This window comes from Macaca thibetana, chromosome 3 (assembly GCF_024542745.1).
Source record: "Macaca thibetana thibetana isolate TM-01 chromosome 3, ASM2454274v1, whole genome shotgun sequence".
Classification (NCBI taxonomy): Eukaryota; Metazoa; Chordata; class Mammalia; order Primates; family Cercopithecidae; genus Macaca; species Macaca thibetana.
Window position 1 is genome coordinate 126,544,584 of NC_065580.1, and position 13,505 is coordinate 126,558,088.

The 13,505-nt window shown below is 44.4% G+C and overlaps 1 protein-coding gene across 2 annotated transcripts in view; it reads right to left on the reverse strand.

Moving 5' to 3' along the window:
• Positions 1-13,505, reverse strand: part of NIPSNAP2 (nipsnap homolog 2) — a 38,918-nt gene that overhangs the window by 23,137 nt on the left and 2,276 nt on the right. For both annotated transcript variants that reach the window (XM_050783517.1, XM_050783516.1), the window contains exons 2-3: positions 2,796-2,935; positions 2,666-2,711 (exon numbers count right to left, since the gene is read on the reverse strand). In XM_050783517.1, coding sequence (XP_050639474.1) covers positions 2,666-2,711; positions 2,796-2,935 — 186 coding nt within the window. The remainder of the gene's footprint in view (positions 1-2,665; positions 2,712-2,795; positions 2,936-13,505) is intronic.

A 13,505-nucleotide genomic window follows, 5' to 3' on the forward strand; every position in this document is an offset into this window, starting at 1 on the left:
CGCCTCCTGGGTTTACGCCATTCTCCTGCCTCAGCCTCCCGAGTAGCTGGGACTACAGGCACCCGCCACCTCGCCCGGCTAGTTTTTTGTATTTTTTAGTAGAGACGGGGTTTCACCATGTTAGCCAGGATGGTCTTGATCTCCTGACCTCGTGATCCGCCCGTCTCGGCCTCCCAAAGTGCTGGGATTACAGGCTTGAGCCACCGCGCCCGGCCTGAATAGAAAAATTATGATGAAAAAGTATCATACAAATTCAACAATGGATGCAAAAGGGGATCAAGGGCAAGAAATGGAACCTGTTCACATTATATGCTGACACTGATATTTAGCTAGTGATCACCACCAGACACTGGGGCTACAGGACCGAGAGTATATAAGCACCACGTGCTAACCGATTGCGCCACTGGACCTCCGTAGGACCAGGGATATATAAATGGTTAACAGAGAAAAGTTCCAAATGGTCTATGTCTAACTAACTGAAAACCCATACATCTTTATGACCCAGTATAGTGACCACATCATGTGTACTTTTGGAAGAGTAGCATTTTACTTTTTAAATTAGGATCTGATATTAAATGTATCTAATGCGTGACTCATGAATGTTCAGAAATAACATGGGATCGGCCGGGCATGGTGGCTCACGCCTGTAATCCCAGCACTTTGGGAGGCTGAGGCGGGCGGATCACGAGGTCAGGAGATAGAGACCATCCTGGCTAACACGGTGAAACCCCGTCTCTATTAAAAATACAAAAAGAAATTAGCCAGGCGTGGTGGCAGGCGCCTGTAGTCCCAGCTACTCGGGAGGCTGAGGCAGGAGAATGGTGTGAACCTGGGAGGCAGAGCTTGCAATGAGCTGAGATCGTGCCACTGCACTCCAGCCTGGGCGACAGAGCGAGACTCTGTCTCAAAAAAAAAAAAAAAAAAAGAAATAACATGGGATCCATGAAAATCGAAGACAGGGAAAGAGGGATTCTGCTAGGGCAATGTATGTCCAACATTTCCCTTTGGTCGCATGACATGAGCAGGAAGAGACAACCCTGCATTGGAGGCAGTGTCCAGGAAGCAAGCCCAGTACACATGACTCAGGTGGGGTCCAGAGAGGGGTCTGGCAACGGGGCCTAGGTTTTTCACCAACACAAAGTTACATGTGGATTTGAAGCCACTCCTCTTTGCTGGGGACCCCAAACCTGCTCTTGGGAGTCCTGGCCTTACCTGAATGGAGATTGTAAGGCAGGCAGTACTTGTACCCAGAACTGGATGGGTTGGGCAGAATCCCATTATTGGGACCCCTAAAAACCAGGCAGGAGTTAAGTCTTTATGTTCTGGAAACAGGGAGCTGCTGAAAGTTTCAGAGAAAAGAAAAAATGTGATGAAAAAAGAAAGCAGAACTCAAGCAGATCAATCTGACAAACTTTGGGGTAATGTATTGCAGGGCAGGGAAGAGATACAGGTATAGCTTGGAGCCCAGAAAGGTAGTCAGAAAAAAGGCACTTGGGAATGGGGCTCGAGAGGCTTGGAGAGGGAGATGGAGAAGGAAACAAGAGAACCAAAATACATGTCCGATGAAGAATGCACGGCTCTAGGTGACAAACAACTAAGGAACAGGCTGAGTAAAACAAGGTGAGTGGCACAGACAGGGAAGTTGGAAGAGCAAGGTGATTCCACATGCTGAGTGTGAAGTGAGAGCACGACATCAAATAGAAATATGAAGACAGCCAGAAATCCAAGACAGGAGATGAAGTGATAAAACAGGACAGAAAAGGTAAAATCCAGGAAAACATCAGCATAGGGAAAAATTCCATTTTATGAGAAAAGACTTAAAAATAAATATCTGCTTTAAGGGCATTTTTTAATAAAGAGGTGCTGGAATGAGTAAGAAATTCAATACTATTATTACATTTCATAAGCTATCTTCAAAAACAAAACAATAAACAAAAAGTTTTTCTTCTAAAAAGTAGCTGATTATAGGGACAAAATTGTTTGCTTTCTTATGAAAGTAGTAGATATTAAAGGTTAAAAAAAAAACCTTTTTCTTCACATTTGCTCACAATGGATTATTAAAATACTATTTCTGTTAACTTAAAAGCCAGTAAGCTTAGTTCTCCCTTTCGTCTTAAGTTTACAAATTCTGTAAGCAGGTTTAGATCTCAAATCATAGGAGAATCAGCAGAAGGGACTTGGATCCTGGAGAACAGAGGAGTTGGGAAGAAATGGCAGCTATGTTCAAATACACACAGTACTCTCACAGGGCAGTTTTACTAAGGGGAATCAATGAAGGACTCAGAGATGTGAATTCTTACTCCTAACACTTAGAGCTGTCCAGAGATGGAACTTACTTCAGGACAGGCAGTGAGGACGGTCTGTGGAAAGGACTCCAGCATTGGATAAGCAGATGGACTAGACAGCCTGGCAAAGTTCCTCCAAACATAAGAGTCTGGTAACATTCTAAAGTCTGATAGCCTATGTGATGATTTAGCTGTGTGAGTGCTTAAAATCAAAATGCCTTTGGCAATCCCACACGAAGCTCAGTTTAAGAGCCTCTGAATGTTCAACTTCAAAAGAGAGGGATGAAAAGCTCTCTCTCTATGCTATCAAGTGTTAGTGGAATTAACTCACAAATAAAGTCATTATTTTCCCCAAGGAAAGGAGAGTTTGGTATACACACCAAATTTTGTTGTATGCTTCTAGGCATTCCGGTTTAACATTGTGAACTGAAACAAAAGAAAATTCAACGATAAACTTAGGAACAAACGGAAAAAAAAGTCAACTATGAAGATAGCAAACCTGTCACTCACACTGTAATTTGTATAGATTGCTTGTTTCCTTTTTGGCTAGGAGATTGGAGTGGGCATCTTTTCTTGGATCAACTTTCCGGACAAATAAGGATTTTAGCCAGCTGTCTTCTCGAGATCTGTTGCTGGAAGATGTCCACGTCCTATGGAATAACAAAAGTGTTGTCACACAGTATACTGTTTTCATATATCCATCAGTTCACCTGGCAAACACACGGTGAGCAGCTATTCTAGGCACTGTTCCAGAATCTGGGCTACCACAGAATGTCTGCTTTCCATGACAACAGCATGCACTCCGAGAAGCAGAAGCAAAGAAAAATGTAAAATTTGTGGCATTCTTGTAAGAGAGCCCACATTTATCTTTGCAATCTGTGCTATGTGTTTTTCAAAGCAATTTTTGACATAGAAAAAATATACATGGATACCTAAAGTAGATAAAACCACAGAGACAGAAAGCAGAATGGAGGTTGCCAGGAGGTGAGGAAAGGGGAGGTTGGGGTAAGGAGTTTCAGTTTGGGAAGATGAAGAAATTCTCAAGATGAATGGTAGTGATGTTTCCCCAAAATGTGAATATACTTAATGCCACTGAACTGTATGCTTAAAAATGGTTAAAATTGTTAGTTTTATGTTACGCACATTTTGCCATAATTTAAAAAATATTGCTTGATTTGGAAACAGATAGTGGTGATGACTGTACAACACTGTGAATATAATGCCACTGAATTATGCATTTAAGATAGTTTAAATGGCAAATTTTATGTATATTTTTACATGTTTTACCACAATAAAAATATAAAAAAATACAGGGAAAATGAAATAATTTCTTTAAAAAAATTTTACTCAAGTAAATTAAAAATCAAGATTTGTAAAAATTAACTTTAAAAATCAAGATTTTTAAAGCTGCCCCCACAAACCTCAGAATACCAACTTTATTAACACATAATTTGCTAATTTTCATCTTATAATTAAATTTCTATTATGAATGCTTTCAGAAAGTGAGGATAAATTTGACTCAAGTCACAAACTATACTTTACCCATGAATTTTTTTCTTTCTTTTTTTGAGACTGGGTCTTGCCCTGTCACCCAGGCTGGAGTGTGGTGGTGCGAGAGCTCACGGTAGCCTCAAATTCCTGGGCTCAAGTGATTGTCCCACCTCAGTCCCCTAAGAAGCTGGGACTAGAGGCACACATCATCTTGCACAGTTAATTTTTTAAAATTTTTTGTAGAGATGGAGTCTTGCTATGTTGCCCAAGTTGGTCTGAAACTCCTGGCCTCAAGCAATGCTCCCACTTCAGCCTCTCAAAGTGCTGGGATTATAGGTGTAAGCCACTGCAACTGGCCCTACTCACAAATTTCTATGTGCATGTTGAACTCCCATATGCCAGCTAATAGGAATACAAATTTGTTGACCTCCCTCGAGGGCGGTATGGCATCATCCATATCAAAATGGAAACCGTGTATGACTTCAGCCCAATAATGACACTTGCGGTGATGTCCTATGGCCAGCTATATTTAGACAGGTGCACAAAGTTGAATGCACACAAATATTCATTGCTGTCTTGTTTCCAGTTTTCTCCTGGCACAGGCCATTCGTACAGCCATTAATGCAGATTGCTCACATAAATTAGGAAATACTCCACGTCAGAAAATATGCACTCAATAAAAAGAATGAGGTAGATTTACATGCACTGATGTGCTGACATCTCCGAGATAAATTCTGTAAAAAAGCCAGCACAGAACAGCACTATATATACGTATACAGAGGAAAATGTTAAAGAGTGATGACATCTGGGGAACATGACTGGGCCTGGGTGGGAGTAAAGGTTTTTTCTTTTCATTGTATAACCTTCTGAACTATCTGAACAATTTCTACACACACACACTTTTTTGAGACAGTCTCACTCTGTCGCGCAGGCTGGAGTGCAGTGGCACCATTTCGGCTGACTGCAACCTCCACCTCCCAGGTTCAAGTGACTCTCCTGCCTCAGCCTCTGAGTAGCTGGGACTACACGGTGTGCCACTATGCATGGTTAATTTTTGTATTTTTAGTAGAGACAGGGTTTCACCATGTTGGCCAGGCTGGTCTTGAACCCCTGACCTCAAGTGATCTGCCCACCTTGGCCTCCCAAAGTGCTGGGATTACAGGTGTGAGCCACTGCGCCTGGCCTATTTTTATATTTGAACAATAGCCAAAATATCTAAAAGTGCATGTTTTAGTATCCCTCTACAGATAAGGTAATTCCCTATAACCACTGAAAATAAGATTTTAAAGAACAGAACCTGGATGAGACTCATCCTCTTCTGAACTTTTTTTTTTTTTTTTTTTTTTTTTTGAGACAGAGCCTCACTGTGTTGCCCAGGCTGGAGTGCAGTGCTGCAATCCCGGCTCACTGCAACCTCCGCCTCCTGGGTTCAAGCAATTCTCCTGCCTCAGCCTCTCTAGTAGCTGAGACAACAGGCGCACACCACAACACCCAGCTAATTTTTTGTATTTTTAGTAGAGATGAGGTTTTACCATGTTGGCCAGGCTGGTTTTGAATTCCTGACCTCAAGTGATTTGCCTGCCTTGGTCTCCCAAAGTGGTGGGATTACAGGTGTGAGCCATTGCGCTCAGCCCTCTTCTGAACTTTATGTAACCATTATCAAATGACAAACTGCGTTTCCTTCATCTTCTTGGTTTTTGTTCACATCTATGTACAATAAAACGTACTTTTTTGGCAGACAGTACTATGAGTTTTGACAAACGCCTAAAGTCATGTAACCACCACCACAACAGTTTCTTCACCCCTTGAAGTTCCTCCTTTTATAATCAACCTCTCTCCCCACCTCTAGCAACCACTGCTGTGTTCCTTGTCCCTCAGTTTTGCCTTTTCCAGAACATCGTATGTATGGAATCATACAGAAGGTAGCCTTCTGAATTCCTGTCCCTTCTTTCTGCACAATCCCTTTTATAACTGGTTATCTTACCTCTGGCCAGTTCTATCACAGCATACCCTTTACACTTTTGTTCTCTTTTTATTTTTGAGACAGGGTCTCACTCTGTTGCCCAGGCTGGAGTATACTGGTGTGATCACGGCTCACTGCAGCCTTGACCCCCAGAGCTCTAACGATTCCCCACCTCAGCCTCCAGATTAGCTGGGACCACATATGCACACCACCATAACTGGTTAATTTTTGTATTTTCTGCAGAGAATGGGTTTTGCCATGTTGCCCAGGCTGGCCTTGAACTCCTGGCCTCAAGTGATCCTCCCGCCTTGACCTCATGAAGTGCTGAGATTTCAAGCGTGAGCCACCGTGCCCAGCTACTTTTGCTCTCTAACTGACCTACACATAGATCTTTTTTGCCTTTTCCGAGATCAGTAATGTGCTGGGATTCCAAATGGCTAGCATAAATGCCCAGAATCTTAGTGCTTCTGGACATAAAGGTCCAGATGCTGATGAGCTAGTGTGAACCTCTTCTTGGGGATCTCTTTAGAAACACTAGATGATTTCCTACAACAGTATTTCTAATCTGCTTGGCAGACTTGCTTAAGGACCCAGATACCACCAGGTAAACATTAAGAGGAAAACAGAGAGCAACTCCAAGTATTAAAAGGGGGGACCAGGAATTTAAACAAGGGACAAGAGAAACTCTCATCAGAGCAAATTCCCCAGTACTTCATGAAATGAACATATGGATTTTATAATACAACAATACAAACTCCTATTCTTATGCAGCAACAGTATTTTAGAAGTAGGGCTCTAAATTTCACACAATACTGGTAGCCTTTTTCTTTTTTCTTTTTTTTTTTGCTTAAAAAATCAGTTTGCTGCTTTGTTTATTTTTGAGGCTGGGTCTCACTGCACTTGCTGGAGTGCAGTGGTGCAATCTCGGCTCACTGCAACCTCTGCCTCCCAGGTTCCAGCGATTCTCCCACCTCGGCCCCCTGAGCATCTGGGACTACAGGTGCACGACACCATATCCGGCTAATCTTTGTATTTTTAGTAGAGACGGGGTTTCGTCATGTTGGCCAGGTTGGTCTTGAACTCCTGGCCTTAAGTGATCCGCCAGCCTCAGCCTTCCAGAGTGCTGAGATTGCAGGCGTGAGCCGCTGCACCCAGTCTAGTTTGCTGCTTTCTTGAACAAACATTACAGAACAATTTTCTCCCCAATATGATTTTTTTTAATTTAAAAACCAATTCATAGGATATGATCTCAAATAGGTAGAAACCGGATATAAAGATTTTTGAATGACGTGAACTTACAAACATAAAAAATACAAATATATTGGCCAGGAGTGGTGGCTCACGCCTGTAAATCCCAGCTCTCTGGGAGGCCAAGGCAGGCGGATCATCTGAGGTCAGGAGTTCAAGACTAGCCTGGCCAACATGGTGAAACCATGTCTCTACTAACAATCCAAAAAAAAAAAAAAAAGGTGGGTGTGGTGGCACACGCCTGTGATCCCAGCACCTCAGGAGGCTGAGGCAGGAGAATAGCTTGAACCCAGGAGGTGGAGATTGCAGTGAGCCAAGATCACACCACTCTACTCCAGCCTAGGCAATACAGCAAGACTCAATCTCAAAAAAAAAAAAAAAAAAAAAAAGAAAAAGAAATTAATAAAGCATACTCTATAAATAATGATAAAGAAACATAAAAGCACTTTTTCACATCCTTCAAAGATTAAAAAGAAGCAAACTCACTTTAAACAAGAAAAATAACAATACCAGTAAATGCAATTTTCCTTGAAAGTGCATAAGATAAAAACATTTAGTATTAAGTGGCATTTGCAGATGTAAGTTGAAGATGCTTCCATTTTGCATTTACTATACAATAAAATTTCTAAAAATTAAGAAAGCATTGGCCGGGCGCGGTGGCTCACGCCTGTAATCCCAGCACTTTGGGAGGCCGAGGTGGGCCGATCACCTGAGGTCAGGAGTTTGAGACCAGCCTGACCAACATGGAGAAACCCCGTCTCCACTAAAAATATAAAATTAGCCAGGTGTGGTGGCGCATGCCTGTAATGCCAGCTACTCAGGAGGCTGAGGCAGGAGAATCGCTTGAACCTGGGAGGCGGAGGTTGTGGTGAGCCAAGATCATGCCACTGCACTCCAGCCTGGGCAACAAGAGCGAAACTCTGTCTCAAAGAAGAAAAAAGAAACTTACCCATTACTTTAAGGCAACCATATAAAATCAGTGATACACTAAGTAGAAAGTTTTAAGATTTGTTTATGGGACTATGTATAATTTCTGTGTGTTCTTTTTTTTTTTTTTTTTTTTTGAGACAGAGTCTTGCTCCGTTGCCCAGGCTGGAGTGCAATAATGGCACAATCTCAGCTCACTGCAACCTCCACCTACTGGGTTCAAGCGATTCTCCTGCCTCAGCTTCCTAAGCAGTTGGGACTACCAGCGCCCACCAGCACACCCAGCTAATTTTTGTATTTTTAGTAGAGGTAGGTTTTCACTATGTTGGCCAGGCTGGTCTTGAACCCCTGACCTCAGGTGATCTGCCTGCCTCACCCTCCCAAAGTGCTGGAATTACAGGCGTGAGCCACTCGCTGTGCCCAGTCAATTCCTGTGTTTATTTTAGATTTTAAGTTCATTAAACAGAAATTGTATCTACAATTTTTTTTTGTTAAATAAATTGTAAAAGCTAAGAATAATAATTATGAACAATTAAGAAAGGGATATAATAAAAAGTTTCTAAAAATACTGACTAGGGAGTTTCATTTAAAATAAGAAATACTAAAGCAATGACCAATAGTTTTAATTATATCCTTCCAGAAATACAGAAGCCAACATAATTATGTATATTTATAGACAGACAGATAATATTTTCAATAATAAAGGATGCCTTTGAAATAGAAATCTCGGCCGGGCGCGGTGGCTCAAGCCTGTAATTCCAGCACTTTGGGAGGCCGAGACGGGCGGATTACGAGGTCAGGAGATCGAGACCATCCTGGCTGACACGGTGAAACCCCGTGTCTACTAAAAAAAAAATACAAAAAACTAGCCGGGCGGGGTGGCGGGCGCCTGTAGTCCCAGCTACTCGGGAGGCTGAGGCAGGAGAATGGCGTGAACCTGGGAGGCGGAGCTTGCAGTGAGCTGAGATCCGGCCACTGCACTCCAGCCTGGGTGGCAGAGCGAGACTCCGTCTCAAAAAAAAAAAAAAAAAAAAAAAAAAAAAAAAAAGAAATAGAAATCTCCCCAGTTGAGCATTTATTTTGTATTTCAGTAACACCAAAGTCAGCCTGGGAAGCATAGCAAGACCCTATCTCTACAAAAAAAAAGAAAAAGAGTAGCTGGGCATCGTGGCTCATGCCTGTAGTCCTAGCTACTCCTAGCCTGAGGCAGGAGGATCGCTTGAGCCCATGAGTTCAGTGCTGCAGTGAGCTATGATCGTGCACTGTACTCCAGCCTGGGCAACAGAGCAAGACCCTGCCTCTAAAATAAACAAATAATAATACCAAAGGGGAGATTCCCCTTTGGGTGGGTACAATGAGGTTAAGGGATGTGAAAATGCTTTGTAATAGAAAAATGCAGAGCAAGGGGTGAGACTAAATCAACACAGCACACACACGAGGACCTCTGAGTGGCATGTGCTTGTGAACTTGGGCAGCAATCGTCTTGACAAATGAAAAACAAGCCAGCCCAGAACTACCCCAACCGTCAAACTGAAATCTTTGAGTGTCAGGTGACCAAAGCTGCCTAATACGCCCAGCCCATCTAGTCTTTCGAGTTGCAGCTATGCCAGCAGCTGCCCAAATGATAAGATCTGGCTTGGGGCTGGGTTCTTAACTGACAGTGACCATTGCCAAGATGTTAGGGGGCATTTTCCAGAGGATAAGGAAGGGTGCACGATGCAAAACACTAGACTTGAAATCGAGTCAGCATTCTACGTCGTGCTCTACGGACACAAAGACAAACCAGACGCCAAGCCTGTTCAATCTCACAGGAAAAACCTATCGGTAAACAGTCAGAGTGGCCACAGATGCTGTAAACTTAAACATACAAAGCAGGAGCTCAAGTGAACCCACCATCAGCTTGGCTTGGGAGGCGCACTAGGGACTCCAGTAGGGGCATTCTGGCTCTGTTTTAGAGGGCAAGCAAGACAGGTGGACAAGTCAGGTGCTAATTCCAGTCAATGGGAACAACATGTACAGGGACATGGAGTCATGACACTGAATGGCATGTCTGGAATGGCAAGTTGTTTAGCAAGGCAGAAGGGCGTGTGGGAAGACAGCGAGATACAACTGGAGGGCAACACAAGGGCAACTTTACCCATGCAGGGTGAGATGCTGTCAAGTTTTCAAAAAAATCTAAGTTTTGGATGAGCGCAGTGCCTCATGCCTATAATCCCAGCACTTTGAGAGGCTGAGGCAGGCAGATCATCTGAGGTCAGGAATTCAAGACCAGCCTGGGCAAAATGGCCAAACCCTGCCTCTACTAAAAAAAACACAAAAAAATTTGCCGGGTGTCGTGGTGGACATCCCATAGTCCCAGCTACTCGGGAGGCTGAGGCACGAGAATCACTTGAACCCGGGAGGTGGAGGTTGCAGTGAGCCAAGATCACACCACTGCACTCCAGCCTGGGCGACAGTGCGAGATTCTGTCTCAAAAAAAAAAAAAAAAAAACTAAGTGTCAAAAGTAGCCTGACAGGGGCGTGGTATATGGCTGCAGCAACGAAGGCCAGGAACATGCTTCCAGGGCGCCCTGGTTGCCATGCCCAGCAGCACCCAGGTATACAGAAGGCACCCAATAAACACTCACTGGATGGTGTGGGGTTAAGATGGCACTGGGGATGAAGAGAAAGGAGCATATTCAAAAGCAGCTCGTGGATGCCGATCAGGCAGGGAAGAGGAAACTGAAGCAGGGAAAGGACTTAATGCTGAGACCACAGGATGAGGCAGCAGGAGCATGCTGTGCTTCATTCATACGATCATCGTTATTTAAGACTGTGCACTACACCTGTCAGCTACTGAGGATGTACAGATGAACCTGGCCCTGACTTCACGGGAGCTCAGTTTGCTGGTGAGGGCAGACAGACAAACACGATCACAACCGAAACAGAGACAAGCTCTTCAATGGTGACACAAGGTAGTAGGTAGCTGTTGTGGCAGGGGTAACGGCAGCTTGGTGACCAGTACTAACGAAGTATGTGTTGAGTGGAAGACTGGAAAGAAGAGGAACAGATGGTCAGGTGGACACCCATGGAAGAAAGGAGATTCTAAGCAGAACCAGTGACCACCAAAGCCACAAGTGTGCAAATAGCACCAGCATTCGGAAGCACAGGCCTGGGGGAGAGAGGAGGTTGACAGACCCATGCCAAGAAGAGTCCTGCCTTAAAGCAGCAGCTCCCTGACTCCCCTCCCCACCACCACACTCCCTCCAGCCCTAGTACCCCTGTCTTCCACGCTGCTGCTCCAGAGACTTGTTCCCACACCTTTCATTTCCAGAAACTTCAAACCCAGAGTTTAACCACGACAATGAAGACTTTTCTGCCCTGCATCTAGATTTAAAAAATGAACATTTTACCATTAAAAGTTTTTTTTTTCTCTCTCTCTCTCTATATATATTTTCTTTTTAATTTCTTTCTTTTTTTTTTTTTTTTAGACAGGGCATTGTTCTCTCGCATCAACTGGAGTGCAGTGGCGTGATCTTGGCTCACTTCAGCCTCCACCTCGTGGGTTCAAGCAATTCTCTTGCTTCAGCCACCTGTAGAGCTGGGCTACAGCCCTGCACCACCACGCCCAGCTAAATTTTGTAGTTGTAGAAGAGACAGGGTTTCACCATGTTGTCCACGCTGGTCTTGAGCTTCTGGCCTCACGTGATCCGTCAGTCTTGGCCTCCCACAGTGCTGCGATTACAGGTGTGAACCACCGCACCCAGCCCTATATTTGGTTTTAATTTCTACTGAACCATCTGAAAGTAGAGTTTTAGGCCGGTCGCAGTGGCTCACGCCTGTAATCCCAGCACTTTGGGAGGCCAAGGCGGGCAGATCACGAGGTCAGGAGATCAAGACCATCCTGGCCAACACGGTGAAACCCCATCTCTATTAAAAATACAAAAAAATTAGCTGGTTGTGGTGGCGCACACCTGTAGTCCCAGCTATTCAGGAGGCTGAGACAGGAGAATCGCTTGAACCCGAGGGCAGAGGTTGCAGTGAGCCGAGATCCCCAGCCTGGATGACAGAGTGAGACTGCGTCTCAGGAAAAAAAAAAAAGAAAACAAAAAAGTAGAGTTTAGACATAATGATACTTCTCCCGTAAATCCTTCAGCATGCATCTCCAAAACACAATGACAGAACTACAATGCTATCATCACATCTGAGAAAAACAATTATTCCATCATATCTAATATCCACTCCCTATTAAAATGTCCCCAGTTCTCCCCAAATTGTCTTTCATTGTTCTTTTGGGTAGGGGAATGGGGGCAAACAGGGAGGGATTAGGATCCAGTCAAGGTTTGTGTTATAGAGCTCTTTCTATTAAGAAAATGAAGACAATGATAGAATTATTTAGACGTGTGGCTGGGCACAATGGCTCACACCTATAATCCCAGCACTTTGGGAGGCGGAGTGTGGGAGGACTGCTTGAGGCCAGGAGTTCGAGACTAGCCTGGAGAACAGAGCAAGACCTCCCTCCTACAAAAAACTTAGCAGCCAGGTGTGGTGATTCATGCCTCTAATACCAGTACTTTGGGAGGCCGAGGTGAGAGGATCACTTGAGGTCAGGAGTTTGAGACCAGCCTGGGCAACATGCAGAAACCCCATCTCTACTAAAAATGCAAAAATTATCCAGGCATGGTGGTGCACACCTGTAAGTCCCAGCTACTCAGGTGGCTGAGGCAGGAGAATTGCTTGAACCTAGGAGGTGGAGGCTGCAGTGAGCTGAGATCGCACCACTGCACTCCAGCCTGGGCAACAGACTGACACTGTCTCAAATAAATAAATAAATAAATAGCAGCTGGGCATGGTGGTGTGGGCCTGTAGTCCCTGCTACTTGGGAGGCTGAGATGGGAAGAACCCTTAAGCCCGCAAGGTCAAGGCAGCAGTGAGCCATGATCATGCCATTAAACTCCAGCCTTGGCAAAGGGCAAGACTCTACATCTAAGGAAAAAAAAAAAAAATCCTTTAGTCGTCCCCTTCACTAACAGGTCCGAGCCCACATTCTTCATAGGAATCCAGACGAGTATTGCTGAGGGTTGAGCTAGGGCAGTGGCGATGGAGAGGGTGGATTCAAGACATACTAGAGGCAGAACTGACAGATTTGGTAAATGATAGATGGCGGGAAAAAAGACGGATGGGCTTGGGGAAGACAGTCTGGCTTCCGGCCTGGGCCACCACATGGAAAATGTTTCATGACTGAAGAAAAAGTATCCAAGAGAAGCAGGCTTCGTGGAAGGAAGAGGAGTTAAATCCTGGGTACAGCAGTGTTTTGAGCACCTGTGAGACATTCAACGTCCAGGAAGCGGCTGGGGATTCCAAGTTTGCTGCTAAGCAGCGCTAAGTGAAATATGCTGGCTAATGTACAGGCAGGGATGAGGCTCCCAGGAGGATGCCCCTCTTGCTTGCTGAAACTGATCCGGCAAGGTCACCCACAACACCCCTGTTGGCAAATTCTGTTTTCTTCCATCATTTTACCTAACCCTTTGGCAGCAGATGGCACTCCCTCCCTCCTCCTGGCCACTGTAATATAACAATGACCTAGCCAGTTCCCCCTCCTACATTCAACC